At 44.2% G+C, this 24695-nt stretch overlaps 1 protein-coding gene across 2 annotated transcripts in view; it reads right to left on the reverse strand.

Annotated features, from left to right (window-relative positions):
* AASS (aminoadipate-semialdehyde synthase) overlaps positions 1-24695 on the reverse strand; it is a 52805-nt gene that overhangs the window by 26972 nt on the left and 1138 nt on the right. The window contains exons 1-11 of one of the 2 annotated variants that reach the window (XM_035698384.2): positions 24192-24244; positions 17304-17503; positions 13128-13304; positions 10193-10277; positions 7416-7483; positions 7173-7319; positions 6168-6246; positions 5911-6038; positions 4412-4560; positions 2825-2947; positions 2057-2168 (exon numbers count right to left, since the gene is read on the reverse strand). In XM_035698384.2, the coding sequence (XP_035554277.1) occupies positions 2057-2168; positions 2825-2947; positions 4412-4560; positions 5911-6038; positions 6168-6246; positions 7173-7319; positions 7416-7483; positions 10193-10277; positions 13128-13304; positions 17304-17495 (1260 nt within the window). In that variant the 5' untranslated portion in view covers positions 17496-17503; positions 24192-24244. Of the gene's footprint in view, positions 1-2056; positions 2169-2824; positions 2948-4411; positions 4561-5910; positions 6039-6167; positions 6247-7172; positions 7320-7415; positions 7484-10192; positions 10278-13127; positions 13305-17303; positions 17504-24191; positions 24245-24695 lie in introns of those variants that run through there. The other variant, XM_025477143.3, reaches the window with a different exon arrangement.

Genomic DNA, 24695 nt, shown 5'->3' on the forward strand with positions numbered 1-24695 from the left:
ATGGAGCTAGACAGTATAGTGCTAAGCAAAATAAGTCAATCGGAGAAAGCCAAATACAGTATGATTTTCCTCATATGCAGGATTAAAGAAACAAAACCAAGGAACAAAGGGGAAAAAGAGACAAACCAAAAAACAAATGGTTTTTCTTAACTATAGAAAACAAACAGGTGGTTACCAGAGGGGAGGTGAATGGAGGGATGTGTGAAACAGGTGGTGGGGGTTAAGGGTATGCTTTTCGTGACGAGCACTCAGTATTATAGGATGGCTGAATCACTCTATTGTACGCACGAAACTACTATGACACCCTATGTTACCTACACTGGAATTAAAATCTTAAAAAATACTTTAAGGTAGATAAGACTTACTGCACCGTGATTCCAGGGAAGAAAGCCCAGAGAGATGAGTCTAGCATTTGGCACCACATTTTGTGGGTGTAGTTGCCAACGCGGAAGTGGTAGCTGGGATGCAGAGAAACTGAGAAGAGCTTTTGGCCAACTTTAGACAACAGGGTAACAAAAAATTGGAGTTTCAGTTCTGCTGAAGGGGACCCCAATCAATGCCAGATTTTCACTTGGGATCTTGAAAGACTACGTTCTAAAATAAATGATGAGCTGAAAAACATCAGTTTCCCACCTGCCTAAAGCCTGGTTTTGAGTCATTCCCTTCCATTATTGAATTGAGGTGATTTTCTCGCTGCCAGAAATAAAGGAAATCTCCTCTGGAGAAAATGACACATCAGAGCCCCAAACCATCTCTAAAGTTTTACATACACAATGTCTGGCAATTAACAGTAAACAAGCATATTAGTGAAGTGTCAGAACTTGAAGGAAATAATCAGCACCGTAGCTGAGTGTACTCTGCCTTGGACGTTGTCCTGATGATGAGCCACTTGGTGCCGGGAGGAGAAACATGCAGCCGGCTCACTACTTTCTGATCTAAGGAATCAGGCAAAGAACTAGAGCAACCACAGCTGCAGAATGTGAGGGGAAAATGCCAGAAAGGGCAGATTCAGAAAGAGTGAAGCCCAACTTCCACGTGACCTCTGTTCAAGTCTCCGGATAACCCCCAAACTGAGTGTGTGGGGGTAAGTGACCCAGGGAAAGACACAAGAGCTGAACTTTTATTTGAGCTACTCCCCGCCTCAGGTGCCACAAAGTTTCCAGTGTAAGTCTAGCTCAGTCAATTCTCAAACAAACAACAAACCAACAAACAAAAATCAACACTTTTCAGAAACATGGAATGATCCAGAATCTCCACAGCATAACTTTTCACATCATTCAGGACACAATTCCCAAATTATTCAAGTGGGAAAAAAAAAAAAAAGAAAAGAAACCTAGGACCTGGCTCATTTTCAAGGGAAAAGACAATCAATAAAGTTCGACCCCAAGCTGACCCAGAATTTTGGAAATATGATGTAAAGACTACACAGTGGCTTCTTAACTACGTCCATATGATAAAGAACAGTACACTCAAAATGTACAAAAAGACAGAAATTCTCAACAGAGAAAGAGAAGAGTATGCTTAAGGTAGATACTGAAATAAGAACGCTTATCTTTGGCAAATAAAATGTGATTCGGGTAACATAGTGTTCCAGTGGCCAATCACTGATTACACTAAACAGTACAGGGCCACAACAACAGCTGTCACGCCACGAAGCATTCGTGATAAACATCCAATAAAGTTTTCTGTCTTTCTGATTTTTCAAATCTGTTCATGACAGCGTCGCAAGAATGTTCTACCACGCATTGACCTCGACCAGCAGGAAGGGTGAAGAAAAGGAAATCTTATCCCATGTGTCAGGAACATTCTCAATAAAAATACGCATAATGAGAGATAAACCCGACTGTAATTACTCACGGAGGCCGTTCTATGATTATATTCCCAATGAGACAAGTAAGCCGAATATACATTAAAAAGTGTCCATAAACGCTTCTGAGGGAGGGCTGGCATTTCATTTCACAACAGATTTCTCGGATACCGAAGACCAGAACATTCCTAAGATCCTCCGCAGTCTGTGAAAGCCACGGATGGCTGTGGATGCAGCCGGTCAGCTTACCATTTCTTCCACGTAAGGGTAAAGCATGTCTCCAAAGTACTCTGTAGCTTCGATCGGAAGCTGTGCTGGCAAATTGTCGATGGAACACATCAGAATCCCAGAGCCTTCCACACTAGGAGAAGCAAGATGCTTTATTCAGATGTACAAAGTGTCCTGTGCGACATCTAACCTCTCCAGACGTCTACTCCACTATATGTGCTCCGTAATGATGTGTGAGTGTGCACCAAAGTATAGAAGGAAATAAACAGGCTTTTCGAACAAAACTGCCCTTCTTGAATATAAAAATAGTGAAAGGGAATAAAGGGGAAAGGAGAAAAAAATGAGTGGGAAATATCAGAAAGGGAGACAGAACATGAAGACTCCTAACTCTGGGAAGCGAACTAGGGGTGGAGGAAGGGGAGGAGGGCACTGAGGGGGCACTTGACGGGATGAGCACTGGGTGTTATTCTGTACGTTGGCAAACTGAACACCAATAAAAAATAAATTTATAAAATAAAAAAATAATAAAATAATTAAAAATTTTTTAAAAACTGCCCTTCTTCCACAACCCGTCTCCCAGTTGAGTACAGCCTACAAGGTGAGGCATCTAAGGGTTGGAATCTGCATGCAGGCTTTCTACCCGATGTTTTCAGACGTCGGAGCAGATGCCTGGATCTTTGCATCGCCTTCATAAAAATGGAGGAATTGAATGTTTTAAACTAGTACGTCAAGGTAAGGAAGTGACATATTATCCTCCATCTCTCACCAACCACAGCCTTGCAGTCTCACCTGTCATGAATAATATGCTGGTCCGCATCATACATGCAAAAGGGATGTTCTATTGTCGTACATTCGGTCATGAACTCTATAGAGCCTCCCGTGTCAGCCGAAATGTCGCATATCGCCACGAGCCTGAAAATGACACTCGGGTGAGAGCTTGGAACTTCTCAACAAGATTGAAAATGAGTAAAAATGAAAGGTACTTGAACAACTTTTAGCAGGGGGTGCCCAATATTTCCTGGGCTCGTCAGCTCTTTTTCCTACAGTTCACTGTTCGGGACGCTGTGTTCTTCTAGGGTATGGACAATCTTCCCAATACAAGTTTTAGTCTCCACACACAAAAATAAGAAGGAAAAGAACAGCAGGAGAAAAATAGGAAATCCCTATTTTCCTAAGGAAAACAAGGAAGTAGAAAACCCCTTCCCTAGAGAAATCATAAGAAACAGTCTAGTTAACGTTAACCTGTTTAGCCAATTCTGAATAACTTATGAAGGTTTGACTACACCACCCCCACCCTGCTTAGAGGCACAAGGTTTATTCTGAGGGGACTTTGTATGATCAATGACGACAGGACACACAGATACCTTGTCCTCCATGGAAGGTGAGGCCAGTGCGCCCCACCAGAAGGTTTGGAATTGTAGTTCACTCTTTGTGCAGTGGGGACAGGCCTGGGCTTGTCTAGCCACCACATAATTCTACATGTTAATAGAGGGAAATCTCTAGAATTATGAACAGGAATCTCAGCCCAGCTTTTGAAATCCTTTAGGGGATGACCAAGAATTCCCTACCCAATCTCCAACTACCACTTGCCTTTATAAACTCTGCACTAAAAAATAAAATAAAATAAACTCTGCACTAGCGCTAGACTGTTAGACTCAGTGTGTCTTAAATCATGCTTTGGTGGGTCCATATTTATCAAGCACCAATCCTATTGCTTGAAATTCTCGTTGTCTTCAGTGCTCCCTTTCAAGGCTTTGCTGAGCCCAGTATTCCCGTTTTCTTCTCAATCCTTGTACTATTTATTGCTCCTAGCATTCCCTTGGCATTTACCTCATGCCAGCTACATGCCTGAGGGTAGCAATCATATCTTTTCTCCATCTTTCAGCTTAACAGAATGCCAGGCAGATGAGGTGTTCACAAATATTTACTGATTGGTTATGTAATCCAACGTGTAATAATTATTTGAATGCAAATTGTTATGTCGGGCAATGTCCTGCGTTCTTGTAGCCAAGATAAACAGGACCCCTATCTTTAAGGAGATTAAATGTTAATGGGAGGGAGAAAAGCCATAAACACAGGAAAATAAATGATCGTGAATTTCAGGGGGAAAAATAGTGACAGACCAGAGAGAGATGGGAATGGGGATACAGAAGATCCTTCGTAGGAAGTTACCTTTAAGCTTCATGTAGGGTTAAGAGAAAAGAGTTTCAAGAAGGAAGGTTAACTGTCAAATGTTGCCAAGAGATCAGGTGAGATAAAGCAGATCGCTAGTCATTAAGCCTCAGATCCGGTGATATGTGGGTCCCCTGTGGATGACTCCCTAAAAATGGGCTTTACTGCTAAAAACCACCATCATTACTGAAGTGAAGTCCTTACTTGTGTGGTAATGCAGGGCAGCCTTCCACACCAGCAACAGAGGACTTGCCTGGCACCAAGAGACTCTGGACATCTTGGCGAGTTAGTAGACGAGGGGTGTTTTGTTCCCAGTAGATTCCATTAATCAAGCAAGTTGTATAGGGTGCAATCTGTAAAGCAGATGCCAAGTTCAACAAGACAGGCAACAGCAAATTTCAACGCAGTAGGCCGCGGGAGACCTAGCAGTAAAGTTTACGAGAAATAATTCCATGTTACTTCTAACTGACTTACTATTTGCCATGCCAGTGGCCATTCTGTGAGGCAAGGACAATACATAGCCACCCAGATTTCAGCGTAGGATTACTCCGTGATAGAGAAGTACATGAACATAAATGTGTTAGTATTTCTGTTTTCCCATATGCTGCACGGCCAAGAAAAAGGAAAGGACAGAATCAAGTGGCCCAGCTCTCTATTTCCAGCTCAACCACCAGTTGTGTGATCGACATCATGCTGCCTCAACTACCTCTGAGCTCTATTTTCCTTACCTGCCAGATGGGAATATGTACCCCATTCCTCAAAGGAATGCTGTGAAGATTAACTCAGATAATATCTGTAAGCTCCATGGACAAACATGCTACATGCATGCATATGTGGCAACTAGATCGTTATAAATCTTAGGATGCATCCAATCACCAATATTTCTGTGATTGGGGGAAGACAAGGAATGGAAATTTACTAGAGTTTTAATTTTTCAGTCTGAAACTAGCTTCATGATCTTTGTTTCCCAGGCATCTCAAGCATTCTCAAGCTACAGGCTCTACATGCTATAACAGCTAAATTTCAAACCAGGATCTACAATCTTGTTGTCCAAACATATTTAAAATTATTTAAAACATTCCTTTTCATAATAATTGCAGGCACTTTTAGTTTATTTATTTTTATTTTTTTGGTTTGTTGGTTTATTTTGAGGAGGACTTTGCAGTAGCTCCGACAGAACACACAAATACATTGTTCTTCTTAGGAGATAAGGCCAGCGTGTTCCCACCAGAAGGTTCTGGATTATAGGTAACTTTTTGCACAGTGGAGATAGATCCCTGCTAATGCAGCTGTGCTATTTCACCCTAGTTCCCTACAATCAATGTCGGGCATTCCCAAACAGCTGGCTGTGGTCAGGATCGCAATCTGTGGCCATAGAAGGGATGAACCTAGATTGAGATGAAACCTCATAGACAGTGTGCTTTGCCCATAGCATTAACTAATCCAGGATAAATACAGAAAACAGTACTCCACAGGCCTGAAGTAGAAACACAGACAGTAAAGCAAAGAGCAGACCCACTCAACCCCTAAGCAAAGGCCACTCCAAACATCAATAGAAGCCAACAACTCCTAGGGCCAACCCAAAGGATTCACAAGTCCATATGAGGAGCAAACCAAAGTATGCATTTATAATCCCTCCTTGGAAGCAGCCTAACTGCAGTATATTATGAGCAACCAACCCAGAAGCTGAGGGTGATACTCACATCAGTATTAAAACGACTTATGTAGCGCTCAGGATATTTGTCATACTCTACAGGATCATACACACCATCTGTTTTCCTGACAAGATGATGATGGCGACTTAACACCGTCCCATACACTTTTCTCAGGTCTTGCAGAGGAGAAAGAAATTAGTAAAGTAGGTGACAAATGGTAAAGATTTATGGTGATAAAATATTATAACACAGAAACTGTTAAAAACAGTAAAAGATATGTACAGTCACCCCCCCCTCCTCCTTACCCCCATTTTGGGAAACTTCTTTCAATTCATGTGGCTCTACATATTCACAAGGTAACTCATTGAAGATTTCTTGGGCTCCCTGCAAATAATACATGAGTAAAGATCTAAAAATCAATGGGACGAAAGCCAACACAGTTTCCTGCAAAGATTCCAATTCACTTTCCCCACAATTTTTAGCTCCACTTGTCCTGTAGGGCAATGAGGACTGCAACACAGAAGTACAGATAAGCCTCTTGCATGGTCTACAAACCAGCTTTTATTCAAGTATGAACAGCATTCATTGGAAGGAACTTTATTTATTTATTTTTTTTACTTAGTTACTCGGAGTAGACACAGGAGTGTTTAGAAATGGGAGCACAATAAAATATTTCTATTTACTTTTTGTTCTGTTGCAGAATTATTTCAAGTGAGGAAACTATATTTCCTATGAGAAAAAATCAGATGCTTATCTCACAGTGTAATACAAATAGTGATGTCCTGTTTGTAAAATATTTTCATTGAAAGATCTCTTTCCCAATTACAAGTTTCACCAATCGCAAATGCCTTCTCAAAACTATCCCAGAAAGGAGAAAATATTAATTCCGGTCCTGAATTAAGCTTCCTAAAATATTTTGGGCGAAGCTCCAAATCATTTAAAAAAAAAAAATTCACATCCTGTGCTCATGTTGAAACTTTTGGCTATCTCAGCGATAAAGGTAAAACAGATCACCCGGAGAAGAGACCTTCATACCATTAACAATGGTTTATCCCTCTAAAAAGAACAAGTGTTCAAAGCCTCTGACAGCGTGGAGTCAACTAAAAGCAAAGAAGATGAGTTTGGACCGTCACCGCTCTATACTGTGGGAAAAGTTAGGTAGGTAGGAAAAGGACCAAAAATAGAACACCTGCTCCTCCAGAAGCAGGGCTCCGAAATGACCACAAAATGCTCACTTATCCTGGGGTTAGTTTCAGAGTTTCGACTGCTTCACAGAAAGAAGAATTTCTCAGAAGTATCTAAGAAGTTACCTTAGAGACGTTACCGGTCCCTGTGAACACAAATGTTAAAGGCCCTATGGATTTTGGCATCAAACCCAGAGATATTTCGTAGCCAGCGTCACGGACGGCCTGCACAGCCTGACTGCTGTTCCTGTAGTTATGAGCCATGCCGATGTGCTGGAAGCAAGCACACACGAATTCCAGTTAGCCTACAGCCTGAGACATCTTCCTGATACGCATTTTCAAAAGAAATAAACAAAATACACATCTCACCATGAAAGGTGTGTGATGTCCCAAAGCAAGGAGCCTCAGCCCCATTCCGTGTAAAATGTTGATCATCCCTGTTGCAGAATCAGACCAACAGAAGAGCCGTTATCAGGAGCCGAAGCCGTTCTCTCCGACCATCCTCCAACCTGCTCGGTGCGCTGATGAAGCACAGACCACAGCATCCCAAATTTGGAAGGGGGCCGGGGGTCACCATATCCATCCCCTCAATTTCCTGCCGTCCAAAGCGCTAACCCAGCTGCATCCCTACCTGTCCCTTCCACTTCCGATCCTGCCAGAATGGAAAGAGGGTCCTTTTTCTCTCCTGTGCTTATCCTCTCGCCTCCGCTCCGGATCCCATCCCCTCCCATGCGTTCTCTAAGGAATTCACTCCTGAAATTAGTCCTTTCGCTATCCCTCCCTATAGGCTCACTCTTCTCAACATTCAAAAACACTTGCATTTCTCTCCAATTAAAACGAAGAAACAAACAAACACAAGGTCAGCATTGACCTTCTGGCTGCCCTCAGCAAATTCAGTGAACAAGTGTCAGATCTCGACTTACCTGTCAGAGACTTGCCACTGTGAAATCCCTCACTTAGAGCCCTTTCTTCCCTCCGCATCCCTGACTTGAAAATTTTCATCCCACATTTCTATAGGTCCCTCTTTCCAAGTCCATTTCTTTTAAATTAGTGTCCTCTGCCCTCTCCTCGAGCATTAATCAGCTTCAGGATTCTGACCAGGGCCCTATTCTCTTCAATCTCTACTATTTTTTCCTTAGCTAATTTTATCGAGTCCTAATTTTCAAGTATTCTGTATATGCTGATGACCCCAAGTCTGTATCTCTAACACTGATATTGTATTTCAAGACCTGACCAACTACCTCATGGATTTCTCGATTTGGACTCAAATAGTGAAAACTCAGCATACCCATAGCAAAGACCTCAGCATCCATTCTCCTCTTCCTCTTTTTAGGAACAGAACTTCCCTTCCAAATGTTCTTTGATCTTTTTTCTGAAGTCAACTTTTAAAAGAGTAGTTTATATTCAATACAACGCACCGATTTAAAATGTACCATTTGATAACTGTGAACACACGTACCCATCCATATTACCACCGACAAAATCGAGATACGGAATAGTTCCATCCCCCGAGTCAACCCTCCCCAATCCTTTGTTCCAGAAAACTGCTGATCTTATTTCTCCCTGTAGAGAGTCGTTAATTCTACAGTTTTATGTAAATGAAATTGTAACTATATACTCTCCTAGACGTGTCTGCTTTTACTCAGCTTGTTTTTCAGATTCATACATAATTCAGTGTATTAATAGTCTACTTTTTATTGACAAGGAGTTTCCATTTTATAGGTATATCACAATTTATCCATTCCTCTGCTGATGGACATTTGGATTATTTCTAGGCTATTATGAATGAAGCTACTAGAAGTAAGTCTTTATAAGAAAATAATTCATTTCTCTTGATAAATCCCTATGAGTAGAATTTCTTGTATAGATTGATATTCAAGTTTTTTTATTTCTTCCTGAGTTGGTTTTGATAATTTTGTCCTTCAAGGATTTGTCTATTTGATCAATATTGTCAAATTTATTGGCCTATTCATAGTATTTTCTTACCCTTGTAATGTCTACATGATCAATGTTGAAGAACACTCTTGTATTCCTAATATTGGTAAATTGTGGCTTCTCTCTTTTTTTAAATCAGTTTAACAGGAAGCTTATCAATTTTATTGATTTGTTTAAAAAGAACTAGCTTCTGACTTCATTTTCCTCTTATTGTTCTTTTCCTTGTATTTGCTTTAATTACTTCTTCTTTCCTTTATAAGATGGAAGTTTAGGTCACTAATTTGGACTTTCTTCTTTTCTAATAAAAGCATTAAATGCTATAATTTGCTTCTAAGCACCACTTTATCTCTACCCCATAAATTTTGGTATGCTGTTTTAAATTTTCATTCAATTCAAAGTATTTTCTGATTTTCCCTGTGATTTCTTCTTGACTTATGGGTTATTCAAAAATACACCGTTTATCTTCCAAATATCTAGAAATTTTCTAGATATCTTTCTACTATTATTTCAACATCAGCTTTATTATAGTTAGAGCACATACTCTGTGATTTCAAACATTTCATGTTTATTAAGAACTGTACTGTCACCCAGCATATGGGCCCTCTGGGTGAATGCTCAACAACCGTCAGTTATGTCAGGGTGGCTGATGGGGTCTTACTGTTCTATATCCCCACAAATTTTCTACTTGTTTTAACAATAAGAGACCTTCAAGTAATTGAACCTAATACAGAGTTATAACATAAAGTGATGTTTCTTCAACTAAAGAAGGTTCAAAATATTAATTGGGACAAAAATCAAGTGGAGTTTCCCCCCAACTCCAGCTCTTATCCTTTCTAGACCACTCCTCTCTTGGTTTCTGCCCTTGCATCTTCTCCCTTTCTTTCCCCCTTTCTTCTTCTCCACAATTTCTCATCACCAAACTGACCTCTCCTAGTCTTCCAAACAGAACTATCTAAAAAGTCAGATCCTATTCATAGTTGCTCTCCTTGTCCTTGCTTTCTTTTTCTTTTTAACTTTTGTGATAAAGATATGTGATGATTTGCCTTGTTATTTTATTCTCCCAATATTCATCACCCTTAGTCACACCCCCGTGTTTATTTGTATTAGTGGAAATGAACACTTCTATGCCCTTGCCACAGAAAGAAAGAAAGCACAGTAACTTCCCAGGCAAATTCAGAAAGTGGGTGACATAAAAGCCCTGGCATACCTACCTGCCACACCTGCCCACTGTCCAAATGCCACTACCCGTGTTCCTCTATGATCCACCATTTTCTCATAATCAATAAGCCGGATTTCCTGAGGAAAGGATAAAAATATTCACCCAGACCCATTAAGCTTAATCTCAATGAGTAAAAGCACATATATGAGCAAATAAATATTCCACATTTCTTTCTCCTATAAAACATATCTTGACTCTATAAGTCACCCTCAGGTGTACCATGAAATATTTAGAAAACGCTAGATCACAAACCAACGATAGGTTTGTGGTCAGAGATGGTCCTAGCAGGGTGATAAAGGCCCCCTGATGGTAATCAATAAAATAAGAAAGGCAGGAATTCCTTTAGCTTTTAGGCCTGCACATTCTACATATATTATCTATATAGTCCCACTCGTCCCCACATCCTTCTAGTCTCAGAGAAAACAAGTCCCTCCCGGGGCTAATCTCTGTCAGCTGGATCCCAGCCTTTCCCCCATGTCTTCCACGACCACTCGTGAACTTTATCTTTCCGGCATCACCCCTATGTACCCTGCTCCTTCCTACCTTAAAAATGACAGCACCCCCTCTAAGTCCATACATGCAACCAATCTTGTTCTGTTTCCCTTCCTCTTTCCCTCTTTTTTCTCCATCCATTTACAAAGTAGCACATGCTGCCTACTTTTCACTTTCTCACCTTCGCTAAAACCACATTCTTCGTTTGTCTTTGGGAATCTTCCCTCTCAGAAATGCCTTAGTAATTCATGCTTAAAAGCTCTTGATACACTGTAATCATAGAATGTTTTAAATAGTCATTTTATCTCCTCAAAGATCATATGATTTTTACCATGTGCTTGAATTTAAGAATGTTTAGTGTTGGGATCCCTGGGTGGTGCAGCGGTTTAGCGCCTGCCTTTGGCCCGGGGCACAATCCTGGAGACCCGAGATCGAATCCCACGTTGGGCTCCCGGTGCATGGAGCCTGCTTCTCCCTCTGCCTGTGTCTCTGCCTCTCTCTCTCTCTCTCTCTCTCTCTGTGTGTGTGACTATCATAAATAAATAAAAATTTTAAAAAAAGAATGTTTAGTGTTCATCCACCTGCAAGTCATCGGTTACAAAAAGCTGCCGTGTTGGTTGTTTTTATTAATTTTCTTGTCACGAACAAAAGTTCGTATCATAACAACAACAACAAAATGTTTCTAAAGTACTTTTTTAAGGAGTCTATCTGCTTAAGGTGAAACCTTTTTCTTATAATATTATTTCCATTATTTACTTTTTGAATTTGTTCTTCAAAATCACTAGAAATTCACTAGCCCAGGTCTAGCCTATTTGAAGTGGGTGGGAATGTATTCCATAGGCTACACAAACACATTTCCCTCCATTGCTTTCAGTGTTTGTGAGGTCTCCTGTCCACTCCCTGTTCTCAGATTCTAGCCTAGTTTCTAATGCCCTAATCTAACACCCTACCCGGTTTGGAGCCTGGCCTTCTCTATCCACACTCACTGTCTACCCTCAGCCCGTTTCATGGCCGTAGGAGCCATCAAGTCTCTGACAACTACAAATACCTATCGAGAGAAGCCGCCCTCCTGAGCTACAAACTCATACCAATGGCTCGCTCCTTAAAATCTAATGTTTAAAGTCTAAAATCTCCTTAGATCTCTAACGGACAAATTAAACTCAAGAAGCCCTAAACTTGACGCCTGAGGCTCCCGCCCAAGCCTGCTCCCTCTCGCAGCACCATCATCTCAGTCCGTGGCAACTCCTTCGAACTGCTCAAGCTGAAACCTTGGACCCCTCTCATTCCGCTCCTTCTCCCATATTCCACATTCGTCTCACCAGCGACTTCTGCAGGGTCTGACCTCTAAATGACACCCAATATCGGGTCTTGTCTCACCGCCTCTACTTCCACCACCCTCGTGTGAGCCACTGTCCTCTGTAACCCGGTGTCCCTGCGAGTCTGGACTAACATCACATCAATTTGCTCCTCCCATCTCCAATATCACCCACACAGTGGGCTGAATAAGCACCTTAGAACATGATGGACTCGAACCCTCCACTCAACTAGACCTGCACGACTTTGTGCAGCGATGCTCTCTCCTTGGAAGACTCTTCCCCAACGGATATGACTTGATCCTTCACATCTTTCAAATTTTTGCTCAGTGCCAAATTTGTGCTGAGTCTCTCCCCGGTCATCCTATTTAAACTATTGTCACACCCTCCCCAGAGTGCCCAGAGCCCCCCTTCGCCTCCTGGGTCCTATTTATCACCATCACACGTATCTCTAAATGACAGGTGGGCTATCTGATTTATATATTTATCATCTGTCTCCTCCCACTGGAATGTAAGCCCTGCGAAGACAGGGGTACCTTACTGCCACTGCAGTGAAGAGTGTCCGACACACGGCAGACACTCGCTTAATATTTATCGAATGAATACTCTGCATTTTAATCAGCTGATAGTTTTTCCATAGTACTTATACCTCAAAAATTATTTCTTCCTTTATGAATGTTAATAAATGTAAAAGGAATTCCCAGTCTGGTTCTGGCATGACAGAACTGTGCAGCCTCAGCCAAGTCACTTTGCCTCTCTGGGCTCCATCTGAAAAATGAGGGAGGTGGAATATATGATCCCGGAGGCTCTTTTTAGCTCTAAATTCCACTTTGTAATATCTGACCAATTGACCTAATAAAGCGCTAATCATGTAGGGGGAACACTTCTAACATTCTTTCTTTTCAGTACAAAAGCGATGCAGTGTTTGGTTTCTCTTCTTACAAACTCCAAACCTGTAGAGCAGAGGAGCCCTAAGAGCAGCAGACTATTCGAGCACCACCTTTCCTAGTGAGGTGAATAACAGGATGTGTTTCCTAGATGCTGAAAGAAAACTAAAACTCTACTAGGCAAAAGGCAATATTGTTTCTATGTTAATATTAATGATTACTGGTCACTAATTACCTGTCTCAGAATCTCATCCAGTAAGCCCATATTGGCCTCCTGCGCCTTTATTGTGTGGGAGAAGAAGGCGTAAGTCTTCTTAGACATTAATTTTTCCTCTGGGGGTCTTTTAACTCCCAAAATTAGGCAAGCTTCAGAAATATCCTCCTGAAGAATGCCACCAGCTTTGACATATTCCTGGGAATGCAATTTTGGTTAAAAGTTATTTCCCTAATTTGCTATATTCATACTTTCTTTAATAAATAAGTGTAACAATTAAAGGCACAATCTTTTGAAGGCATAAAATCTGTATGGGTTAGAGTGACTGATAGAATAAATACTTCTGGTATTTTTAGTTTCTAGCTAAAGATCAATTTAATATTTGACTTTTGTAGAAAAAAAAAAAAAACCAGTGAGAAAATTCACCACCTACTCTTATTTAAGACCAGTTAATAGTTTGATCATAACCACTAGTTCATATCACTTAAAAATATTTGTGAAATGTATATTTTATTTTGTATGAACAATGCACTGAAATGCTAAATGCAAGCTAGTAATTTATTACTCAGGTATATTTTTAAAAGAAATATATATCTGCAATATTTATTTTTTTTCCCTTTTTTTTGGGGGGGGTCAATTAGTATTTGTTATTGCCCCATTCCATCCAGTAGACTGTGCTAGAGATGAGATGGTAAGACACACACACAAAAAAACAGACATTTGTCCTATAAAGCAGCTCACAAAATACAGTAAAAAGTCAGGAGCACAGTAAATGAGGCTGAATTCAAAAGAATTCTGAATAGCAGAATCTAAGTGATACATTAGTCCAATGGATATTGAGACAATTCCTGGGTGAGATTATGAAGGAAATATGAAACTTTAAAGTAATCTAAAAGGCTAGGTAGGATCTGGAGAGACAGAGGTGAGAAATGCAAGGTGGTAATATCAGTAAAAAGTATTGATGAAATATATACAAATATGGAGACAGGAAAATAAGGACATGTTTGGGCACAATGGATAAATCAATTTGGAAAAGTAGACTAAATATTATCATGGTGAATATGATCTTTGTTGGACAAAAAATAAAAATCATCATCAACATTGATTAATAAATTAGTACTTACCTTACTGAGCTCTTTGCAGGAATTATTTCATTTAATTTTCATAAAACTCCCATGAGGTAGGTACTGTTATTATGGCCATTTTATCAATGGGAAACGTGAGGCTTACACATTTATCTGAGATTGAATAGCTAGTACATGAAGACAATAGAAGTTATTCCAGATATCTGAATAAAGGGTTAGCATGATCCAGGGGGAATTAAAAGAGCATCAAAAGTGGCAGTTGAATAAAAGGAAGATGGCTCCAGGGAGGAACCTACTTTAAAGGAAACCACAGATGGATAGACGCTACAAGGATGAACGTACGATTTACAGCTGGTTTCTTTAAAAGCAATCTATTGGCTCATCTGTAGTAGATGGGTTTAAATAAATCACGAATCATGGAGTAATTACGACAGAATGATTCAAACGCAGCCATTAAATAGAAATGAAGCAGAGCTCCATGAACAGGCAAGGAGTGAGTGGCAGGATACGTTGTTGACTAAAGAAACAAGGTACCATGAAGTATGCATAGTAGACAGCCTTCCATGTCAGACTAAGGGGGAACCAAAAATACACATATACACGCTCCTTTTTGCAAGAAGAAATATAGGAATAACAGATCAGAAACTAATGATGATAGTAACCCAGGGAGTGGGTGGGAACAGTATGTAACGGATTAAGATGAGAGGAAGACTTCTCTGCATTACATCATTCTACAGTTTTAATCTTTGAAACTTGTAAATATTTCACTTATTTAAAAAATATAATTAAATCAAAAAGGATTTAAAAGCAAACTTTAAAATGTATAGAAAAATGTAGATAAATCCAACTGTATATCACATTGACAATTTAACTACATAGAAAGAATGACTCAAATAACTTGAATACAGCACTCTGGACATTCTTTGTGAGATATATTCTAAGAGCAAAAAACCTTTTAACTCAAAAATATTAAACCCCATTTAATAGGCTTATTTTTTATTGAAGTATAATTGACATAGACTACATTAGTTTCACGCGTACAACACAATCATCGGTATTTGTATTTATTGCAAAATGATCATCACAATAAATCTAGTTAACATCCATCTCCATGCATAATTATGTGAGAACTTTTAAGACCTACTCTCTGCGTTAATAGGTTTGCTTTAGTTGTAATATTAGTATCGTGATTCCAAAACTAACTTTATGTGTAATACAGGATAAAGCAGAAAACATGCATTATTATTATAAAGAATTAAAATTTTCACTGCTGGATAAAATAGATACAAATATAAAATTTTTAAGGTAATGAAAACCTGCAATGTTAAAAATCTTCATTGAAATAGTATTAACTCATGATTTAATAAAATTAAATAATCTATATTATACACATGTGTAATCTGTGCATTTCTTAGCTCTATTCACTGAAAGTGCTAAGGGCAACCAGTAAAAATAAGCACACCTAACACAGATATCCAATCTTGGGTTCTATGAACTAAAAGAAATCAGGCCTCCCTGATGAAATGGCTCATCCCAGGGGCAGGGCGAAAAAAGCAGGAGGTAAGACTAAGACCATTTGTTGTTGCAGGAAACAAGAAAGCTGAAAAATAAATGGATTCATGTCCAAAGGACATAGGGGCACCCTTAAAGGAACCATCTATCTCAAATTTGGGATAATTGGGATATTTAAAACATAGTTAATAAATCATCATACATTAAATGAAAAATGCCCATGCATCCGTAATGATTGATACTCGAAAGAGCAAGAGAGAAAAGAGAAACTAAGGGAAGTCTCTTTTCTATAGAAGAATATGAGCCAATAAACTTAGAAGACTGATAAAATCAGAAAATTATCACAAGCTTCCACACACACACAAAAATGATTCAGGCAAAGATTATCAGTATATGCTAACACCTTCAGCAGCAGGTAGTTGAGAAACAAGATTCACGGGTCTCAAAACATCATCCCGCAGACGACTCTGTAGCTACAAAGGTTAAAGGTGCTTGGACAGTCGAGAGACCCGGTGGCAAGGTCTCAGCCAAGCTGCTGCGAACTCCTGCCCTCGGGACAGCCTGACGCTTCGTGGGAAGAGCACACACCACGCCTATAATATCTAAGTCAACAGTGTTGTTGTTTTTTTAAAGATTTTATTTATTTATTCATGACAGACAGACAGAGAGAGAGAGAGAGCCAGAGGCACAGGCAGAGGGAGAAGCAGGCTCCGTGGAAGGAGCCTGATGTGGGACTCGATCCAGGGACTCCAGGATCCAGGCAGGCGCCAAACCGCTGAGCCACCCAGGATCCCCGTCAACAGTGTTTTAACCCGAATCTAATCACAAGGCCCAGACCAACAGCACCCAGAAGCAGGCCATTCATTACAAGTCAGCTAGTCCGGACTCTTCAAAAAGAGCCAGTGTCCTAGAAACAAACAAATCAGAAGGGTGGGCTGTTCTGGATTAGAGAGACATAACAATAAATGCAACAGGCCTTAATTAATTAAGCCTCAATTAAAATTAAAGACCATAACGTGACCCTGGGGTCCCGGGATCGAGTCCCGCATCGGGCTCCCTGCATGGAGCCTGCTTCTCCCTCTGCCTGTGTCTCGGCCTCTCTCTCTCTCTGTGTCTCTCATGAATAAATAAATTAAATCTTAAAAAAAAAAAAAAAGGCCATAAAGACATTTGAGACCATGGGATTTTGAAATGGATGATGTGAGATGATATTATGGAATTATTAATTTTTTAGGTATGAGAGTTACGTAGGAAAGTGATTTACCCCCAGGAAATGCAGAAGGGTCTTGTCGCCGCAGTCCCAGGACAGGGCGGCACAGGGAGATGGTGACTGAGGGACATGCCCTCCTTCTGAAGGGAATCCCTCCATCCCTCAGCTGGAGAAAGCAGGGCAGCGGGGGAAAATAAGACTCGACGGACTAAATTCTAGGCTCAAATAAAAATTCTAACTAGAAATCTCATCGTAATCACAAGAAAGGAGTGTTGTCATGTGGTGTTTAAGTGACGTTAGTAAACACTTCATTTTTACTCAGAGGCCCCTTGACTTCCATACGCGGGTCATTTTAGCTGCACATATTTAGAAACGATTAGAAACATGTACCTTATCGTGAATGGCCCGCCGGTTGGAAGGCTGTATTAGGACTTTGTATCCCAGGTTGGTGATCCCCTTGATGTGCCGCGGAGCCAGGGGCGCCCTCCGCTCCCAGGCGTTCACGTCCTCCCGCCTCAGGGCCATCACGGCCTTGTGGTGAAGGCCCCGCCGGCCCAGGCTGCTCCCCGGCGCTCGCAGCATCTCGGGGCCTGGGGACCGCAAAGACAGGGTAAGGGGACAGCCGGGCTGGGGGCGGCCGGGCTCTGCTGTGAAAGCCAGAGAAAGGGGAGGGAGACCTTCCAGGGTCAAAGTGCTCCTTTAGCTAAGAAGCCAGGTGCCTCTGCTCCTCAAAGGTGTGCTCAGGACAAAAGCTTTGGGCAGGTGTCCCCCCCACCCCACCCCCAGGGCACCTACAGGCCCGGATTCAGGCCCATTGTGCCGGCCTCAAGGCTGTGACCTTCAGTCCTGGCCGAGACCCTGGACAATCCAGCCGCCACCTCTGCCAGGTTGCACCTTGGACCCGTCCCCGAACTAGTGCCACTGCGAGGGGGGCCCTGGGTAGTGACCTGCTCCTGGCGGCCCAGCGAGGCCCAGGCCAGCAAGGACGGCCGGGCTCCTTGACAGCACAGGGCCAGTTTCTAGTAATTCCTCGTGCCCCAATCTGTCCAGGCAGATGGGAAATTTAAGAGAACAAAACAAACAGGCTCCTCCAGGACAGGGGTTGGAAGGGGAGAAGCCCTGGCCTGCGCCCCCCGCCCCCCACCCCTTCACAGCTACCGACGTCACGGGTCAGGGTTTCCTCTCCATCATCCACTTCCTCCTGCTGTTACATTAAACCCAGACCTGTCTCCACCAGTTTTCTGACTGCGATTCCGGCTTCGGGATTCCGGATTGCGAAACACGGCTCATTTGTCCCAACAAGCAGTAGCTACAAGAGGCTTTCTGTGCGTCGGCCGTTAAAGCCCTGCGGCCCCCCTCGGACCTTGCCCTCAGAGGTCACCTCACGGATGACTCGGGGATCGTTGGATGCCAAACCTTCGTTGTTTATGTTTAAGGTCGGCATCAAAATGTAGGGACTAAATGCTTTCACGTGTTCTCGAAATTTCCTACTAGTCCCGGCTAACAGACACCAAAGTCCTTATGAAGCACGTTTCTGTTATGCCAGACCGTGGTCTCCAAATCAGACCCACTTCACAGACGGGGAAGTTGTGTCTGAACAATGGCACACGCATCTCCTGGGAGCAAGTACTTGCCACTTGGATACAAAACTTTCAGGTCAACTCACAACAGCGACAGGCTCACCGAACAAAGCAAACAGTGAGGAAATCAGCTGGAAAGGCTTTAGAGCATTTTCTATACTCCTCAGCCAGTAGAAATGACAAATACCCACCATGTGCTTCGACGTGGATGGACCTGGAGGTATGATGCTGAGTGACATAAGTCAATAGGAGAAGGACAAACATTGTATGTTCTCATTCATTTGGGGAATCTAGATAATAGTGAAAGGGAATATAAGGGAAGGGAGAAGAAATGAGTGGGAAATATCAGAAAGGGAGACAGAACATGAGAGACTCCTAACTCTGGGAAAAGAACTAGGGGTGGTGGAAGGGGAGGTGGGCGGGGGGTGGGGGTGACTGGGTGACGGGCACTGAGGGGGGCACTTGACGGGACGAGCACTGGGTGTTATCCTGTATGTTGGCAAATTGAACACCAATAAAAAATAAATTTATTATTAAAAAATAAATAAATAAAATAAAATAAAATAAAATAAATAAAATAAAATAAAATAAAAATAAAAAGGCTTTAGAAAGAAGAGGGCCAGTGAGAGAAGCAATGCACATGCCGATGAACACGCCCACGACAGCCGAAAGGCTCGGGCCGCTCTCACATGGGGCAAAAGGCTCAGAGCAGTATTTTCAGTAAAAGGTTGCTACATACTCTCTAAGTTTTGGGATATCTATCCAGTTTTTTTTTTTTTTAATTTTTTTTTTTTTGAAAGAGTGAGAGAGTACATGTGGGAGCGGCGGGGAAGAGCAGAGGAAGAGAGTGCAGAGGAGGCCCCACGCTCAGGCCCCACAGAGGGACAGACAGAGGGACTGAGCTCCCCACAGGGCGACGAAGAAATAGTCGGGTGCTCAACCAGATGAGCCGGCCACGCACTGCCATACGGTTTTGTTTTGAAAAGAGATTATAGGGGATCCCTGGGTGGCTCAGTGTTGAGCACCTGACTCTTGATTTCTGCTCAGGTGGTGACCCCAGGGTCCTGGGATCGAGTCCCACGTTGGGCTCCCTGCATGGAGCCTGCTTCTCTCTGCCTGTGTCTCTGCCTCTCTCTCTCTCTCCATCCCCCATGTCTGTCATGAATAAATAAAATCTAAAAATTATAAATAAATAAATAAATAAATAAATAAATAAATAAATAAATAAAGATAGATAGATAGATTACGGTAGGCCCAAACCCAAGCCCAGGCTCCTTGCACTTAATTCTTCCAAACCACAGGAAAAACTACAACCTCCCATAGGACTTAAGTCCCTATGGTTCTTAAATGAAACCGATTCCAAAAATAAGTGAGTTATTCTGGACACACAGATGAGCCCAGAGAAGGTGCTGCCTTCCCCGCGGGGCTCTCTGTCACATACCACCAGGGACCAAGGGACCCTGCATCCTCTATTCTTAGAAGCAATTCTCGGAGTCAGTGTGAGGGAACATGTTCCGGTAAGGTCGTGTCCCTGCAGCCCAAACTTGATTTAGAATCTTTTTCTTTTTTTTAAAGGTTTTATGTACTTATTCCTGAAAGACCCAGAGAGAGGCAGAGACACCTGCAGAGGGAGACGCAGGCTCCCTGCAGGGAGCCCGATGCGGGACTCGATCCCGGGACCTCGGGGTCATGCTCTGGGCTGAAGGCGGCCCCTGCACCGCTGGGCCCCCAGGTGCCCCTTGATCTAGAATGCCAGCCTCACCCCACTCAGTGGCCATCCCCCCTCCTCTCTGAGCCCCTCCCCGGTCTGGAGCAGAGGGTGGGGGGTGGGAGGAGGCACAGACGTGCCCACGTGTAACACACGTATGTATTCGCAAAGGCAGGCTTTGTACGGAGACCAGACGAGAAGAGTAGCTGGGCGTGATCCTCTGAAGTTTCTTAGGGAAGCTGCTTTCACTTTCACTTTTTGTAGGAAAGTGTCAGCTGTAACACAATATAGTGCCACAGTAACCAGTGATTCAGCAGTATATGTCAAGCACTATGCTGAGCGCCTTACAGGCATGATTTCCTTTCCTCCGCGCAAAACGCAAAAATCTTAGGAAGCAGATACTGTTACCTATCTTCATTTTACGGATGAAAACACTGAACTGGAATCTGACTAGAGCTGTTGCTTCTGAGCAGAAGCAGGACCCCCAGGTTAATATTTAACACCCGGGATTTTCTCTTGGCCAAAGCCCACCGACGCACACCGCACACCGCACACCGTGTAGACCTGAGCCAAGCCACCGCTGCTCATTCCAGAAACAAATCAGAGCCGTAAGGCAGGAAAGGGTCGGTTCTCTCCCGGCATGGGGAGCTGCTACCCGTCTTTTTCCTACGTGCTACCGAAGATCCTTCCTGAGTCACTGCCAGGGTAAATTCTAGGTTACTGGGTGCTTAGAAATAGAGATTTAATTATAGCAGGTATTACTGTTAATAATTCCTTGAGCCTCAAAATGTGGTCTCAACACGGAACTTTCCAGGTCCACCATTCATTTCATTCTGCGGTCATCAAGAAATTTGCAGCAGGGAGGATTTCTTTCGCGCTCCTAGATAGGGCACCGCAGGTGCCTGGTATTTCATGGAAATGCCCAGGTGAGCTGTTTGGGATTTCCCTGTCCCCTATGGTGTGGACTTTTCCAAGAATATCAAGAAGTAAACATGAGATATGCTCCTGGCAATGCTTTCACTGAAACCAAGCAGGGAACCCCACCCCCCCACCCCCACCCCCACCCCCACCCCGGGCTTATCTACTGGCTCTAGGGAGATCACTTGACAGTGCCATGTGCTGATGACAGCCTGGGGGAAGAGCAAGGAGGATGTGGGAAAGCAAGAAAAGGAGATGAAGAGATAAAGAAAGAGGGAAAACAAGGAGGAGGAGCAGAAGAGAAGGGTCAGTCACACAAGCCAGCCGAAGGCAGTAAGACCCTTCCTCTGACAATTTCTAAAGTCTTTTTCCTTCAACACATGAAAAAGGTCAAGGTACCAAATAGCATAAGAATGAAATTTAAAAGATTCTTCAGGACCTTGAAATGACTCTAAAAAGTCATGGGAGTATTATAGGGAATCGCACAGACATGCACGGAGATGGGAGGGCAATGGTGGGGGGCGGGGTAGCAATAGAACATTCGCCAGGACACCGCCTCACCTCCCTGTGCATCTTTCACTGGGGAAAGAACTCGTGACATACAATGATCTATCTTTGCAATGTACAGTGAGGACGGGGCAGGGGCAGAGGGAGGACATCCTCAAATACAAATTCCTGGTATTTTCTATCCTTTTCAAGAGAAGTGGAAGGGAAGATGGCCATTAGAGATAAAGAGGATAGACAGAGCCAGGCAGGCGGAACAACCCAGAATTCCATACATACCCCACCGTTTTCTTTCAGTTACTGTGAAGTAGACCCTGGCTACCGAGGACATTAGCACCCTTAATCACAGGAGGGAACCAAGCTGGGGTGCGGGGTGTTCAGAGAAGATCACAGCTGACAGCTGCAGAGGACGCAGCTCCGGGCCAGGAGTCTCGGCCCGCACCACGTAGTTGGCATCCAGACCAAAATAATCCTGGAGAGGCCCAAGAGGGTTCCAACTGGTGGAACACCTGGTGATGGCCTAGACTCCTCCCCACGCCTCCCCACCCCAAGGCTTGCTAGAACGCGGCTTGGGCAGGCAGCAACACTACCCTCCGGACGTCCACCTCCTGTGGCATCAGTACGGTTTTTAATGCGTCCACTCCCTGTAGAACAGTTAACCATATGTTAAAACACAAACAAACAGACAAACAAACAATAGACTGGCGGCAGGGGAATCCACTAATATTAATTAATCTGGTCTAAGAATATTCATGTTTCCAAGCAGCTACTCAACGTCATCCAAAGATCTAAGACGCAGGACTCTTCTTTCCGGTCTGTGGCCCACAGATTTAGTATCATGGAGATGGAATGCAAAGTCAGTTTTAAGCCGGACTGTGATCCAAAACGTTCATCTGCTTATGTGTCTGCCCCTTCGCTAAACCATAAATGCTTACTCTGTGACCTTGGTGCAGAACTTGACCTGTTCGCGCCTCATTTGCAAAATGGATTCATATTAATGTCTCCCTTTCAGGGCTACTGGGAGGTTCATCTGCACTAGTATGCACAGAGTGCGGAGCACCTTCCTGCACGCCGGCCGTTAACGCTCAATGCATGTGAAGAACACACAACGGCCCCAAGCCTGGCCTGTCCTCAAAGGGGAGCACAGCCACACCACTAACAGAAAACACTGCCCTCCCTTCCTCTTCCTCACACTGTGGTGAGGCCTTCACAATGGCTCCGCCTTGACCCTCCCTCCCGCTTTTCATTTTTCCTTTTTTTTTTTTTTTTTTTTTTTTTCCGCTTTTCATTTTTCAAGGGAAACAAAATGAAGCCCAGTAACTCCTCTCCTCAACGTCACCCTCCAGGCCTGGGTGTTCAATATAAATAACTTAGCATTTAATACTGCATTTCATTACATTTGTGATACAACTTTCACATCTCCCTGAAATAGGGATGTATTTTACAATCCATGGCATCTTAGATTGGATGAAAACAGTAATAATGTTACTTTCCATGCCAAATGTCCAGTTTCCTAATTCCATAGAATTCTTTGGTCATCTCACTAAAGACACTTGCCACTGTTGGCAACGTTGTTTCTGTGAGATAATTAATAAAAGAATATTTGGGGGAACCCCTGGGTGGCTCAGTGGTTTAGCACCTGCCTTTGACCCAGGGTGTGATCCTGGAGTCCCAGATCTAGATGCATGTTGGGCTCCCTGCACGGAGCCTGCTTCTCCCTCTGCCTGTCTCTCTGTCTTTCATGAATAAATAAAAATCTTAAAAAAAAAAAAAGAATATTTGGAAAATGGAAACTTTTCTGTTAGAGGGGCGCTGCAAACATACCAAAGATCACTTACAAATTCCTGAGCCAAGGTCTGTTAAGGCTTAAAAGCTTGCAGGTACAGGTACGGGGAGGGGAGGAGGACAAGGAGAGGGGAGGGGAGAGGGGAGGAGAGTTCCATTGCAAATCAATCAATCAAATTAAAGTTCTGAGGATCCTGTCACCAATACCAAGTGAGACTGGAAACCAATAAGGCTTTCTGGAGAGTGGAAAAGTCACTAGGGGAAGCTGGCCTACATCTTTGTCCTTCCTGCCTTTGCAGAACGGCCACAGGTTGACCCGGCCAGAAGGTCATCGACCCCTGCATTCACTCACCCACGGGGTAAAGGGACAGAACGCACACGCGGAGACACCCAGGCATCCAGGCTAGTCTCCTGGTGGCTTTTAGGCTTTAGGATGGAGCCTGCGAGCTCCGGCGGGGCCGCCCCTCCGCCCCCTCCGCCCCCTCCGCCCCCTCCGCCCCGGCTGCGGTCCTCCTGGCTGCCCCCGCGTCGGGGACCGGCGCTGTCCTCCCGTCCTGGGCCCCAGCTCCTCCCGTCCCCGCTCCCCGACCGCGCAGCACCCCTGGGGGTCGCCCGGCCCCGTGGGGCAGGACAGGCCACCGCCTGCGAGCGCCGGAGGCCCTCCCCCACCTGCCGGGCCGCACCTGCCGCGGGGGGCCGAGGGCTCCCCACCTGCCGGCGAGCGCCAGGACTCGGCGTCGGCGCGGGGGGCGGGGGGCACCGAGGACCGACCCCGACACTCACCGGGTCTCCGCGCAGCTTCCGCGGCCTCCTGCAGCCCCGCCTCCGCCGCCTCCCAGGGGCCCGCCCGTCCCCCCTCCTCGCCCCTTCCCTCTCTTCCCGTCCTCCCTCCCCGTCCCGTCCTCCTTCCTCGCCCCTCTCCCTCCTCTCCCCTTCCCTCCCCTCCCCTCCCGTCTCCCTCCTCTCCCCTTCCCTCCCCTCCCCTCCTCCCTCCTCTCCCCTTCCCTCCCCTCCCCTCCCCCCTCCTATCCCCTTCCCTCCCCTCCCCTCCCCCCTCCTCGCCCCTTCCCTTCCCTCGGGTCCCCCCTCCTCGCCCCTTCCCTCCCCTCCTGCCCCCCTCCTCGCCCCTTCCCTCCCCTCCTGCCCCCCTCCTCGCCCCTTCCCTCCCCTCCTGCCCCCCTCCTCGCCCCTTCCCTTCCCTCGGGTTCCCCCTCCTCGCCCCTTCCCTCCCCTCCTGCCCCCCTCCTCGCCCCTTCCCTCCCCTCCTGCCCCCCTCCTCGCCCCTTC

This window comes from Canis lupus, chromosome 14, assembly GCF_003254725.2.
Source record: "Canis lupus dingo isolate Sandy chromosome 14, ASM325472v2, whole genome shotgun sequence".
Lineage (NCBI taxonomy): Eukaryota > Metazoa > Chordata > Mammalia > Carnivora > Canidae > Canis > Canis lupus.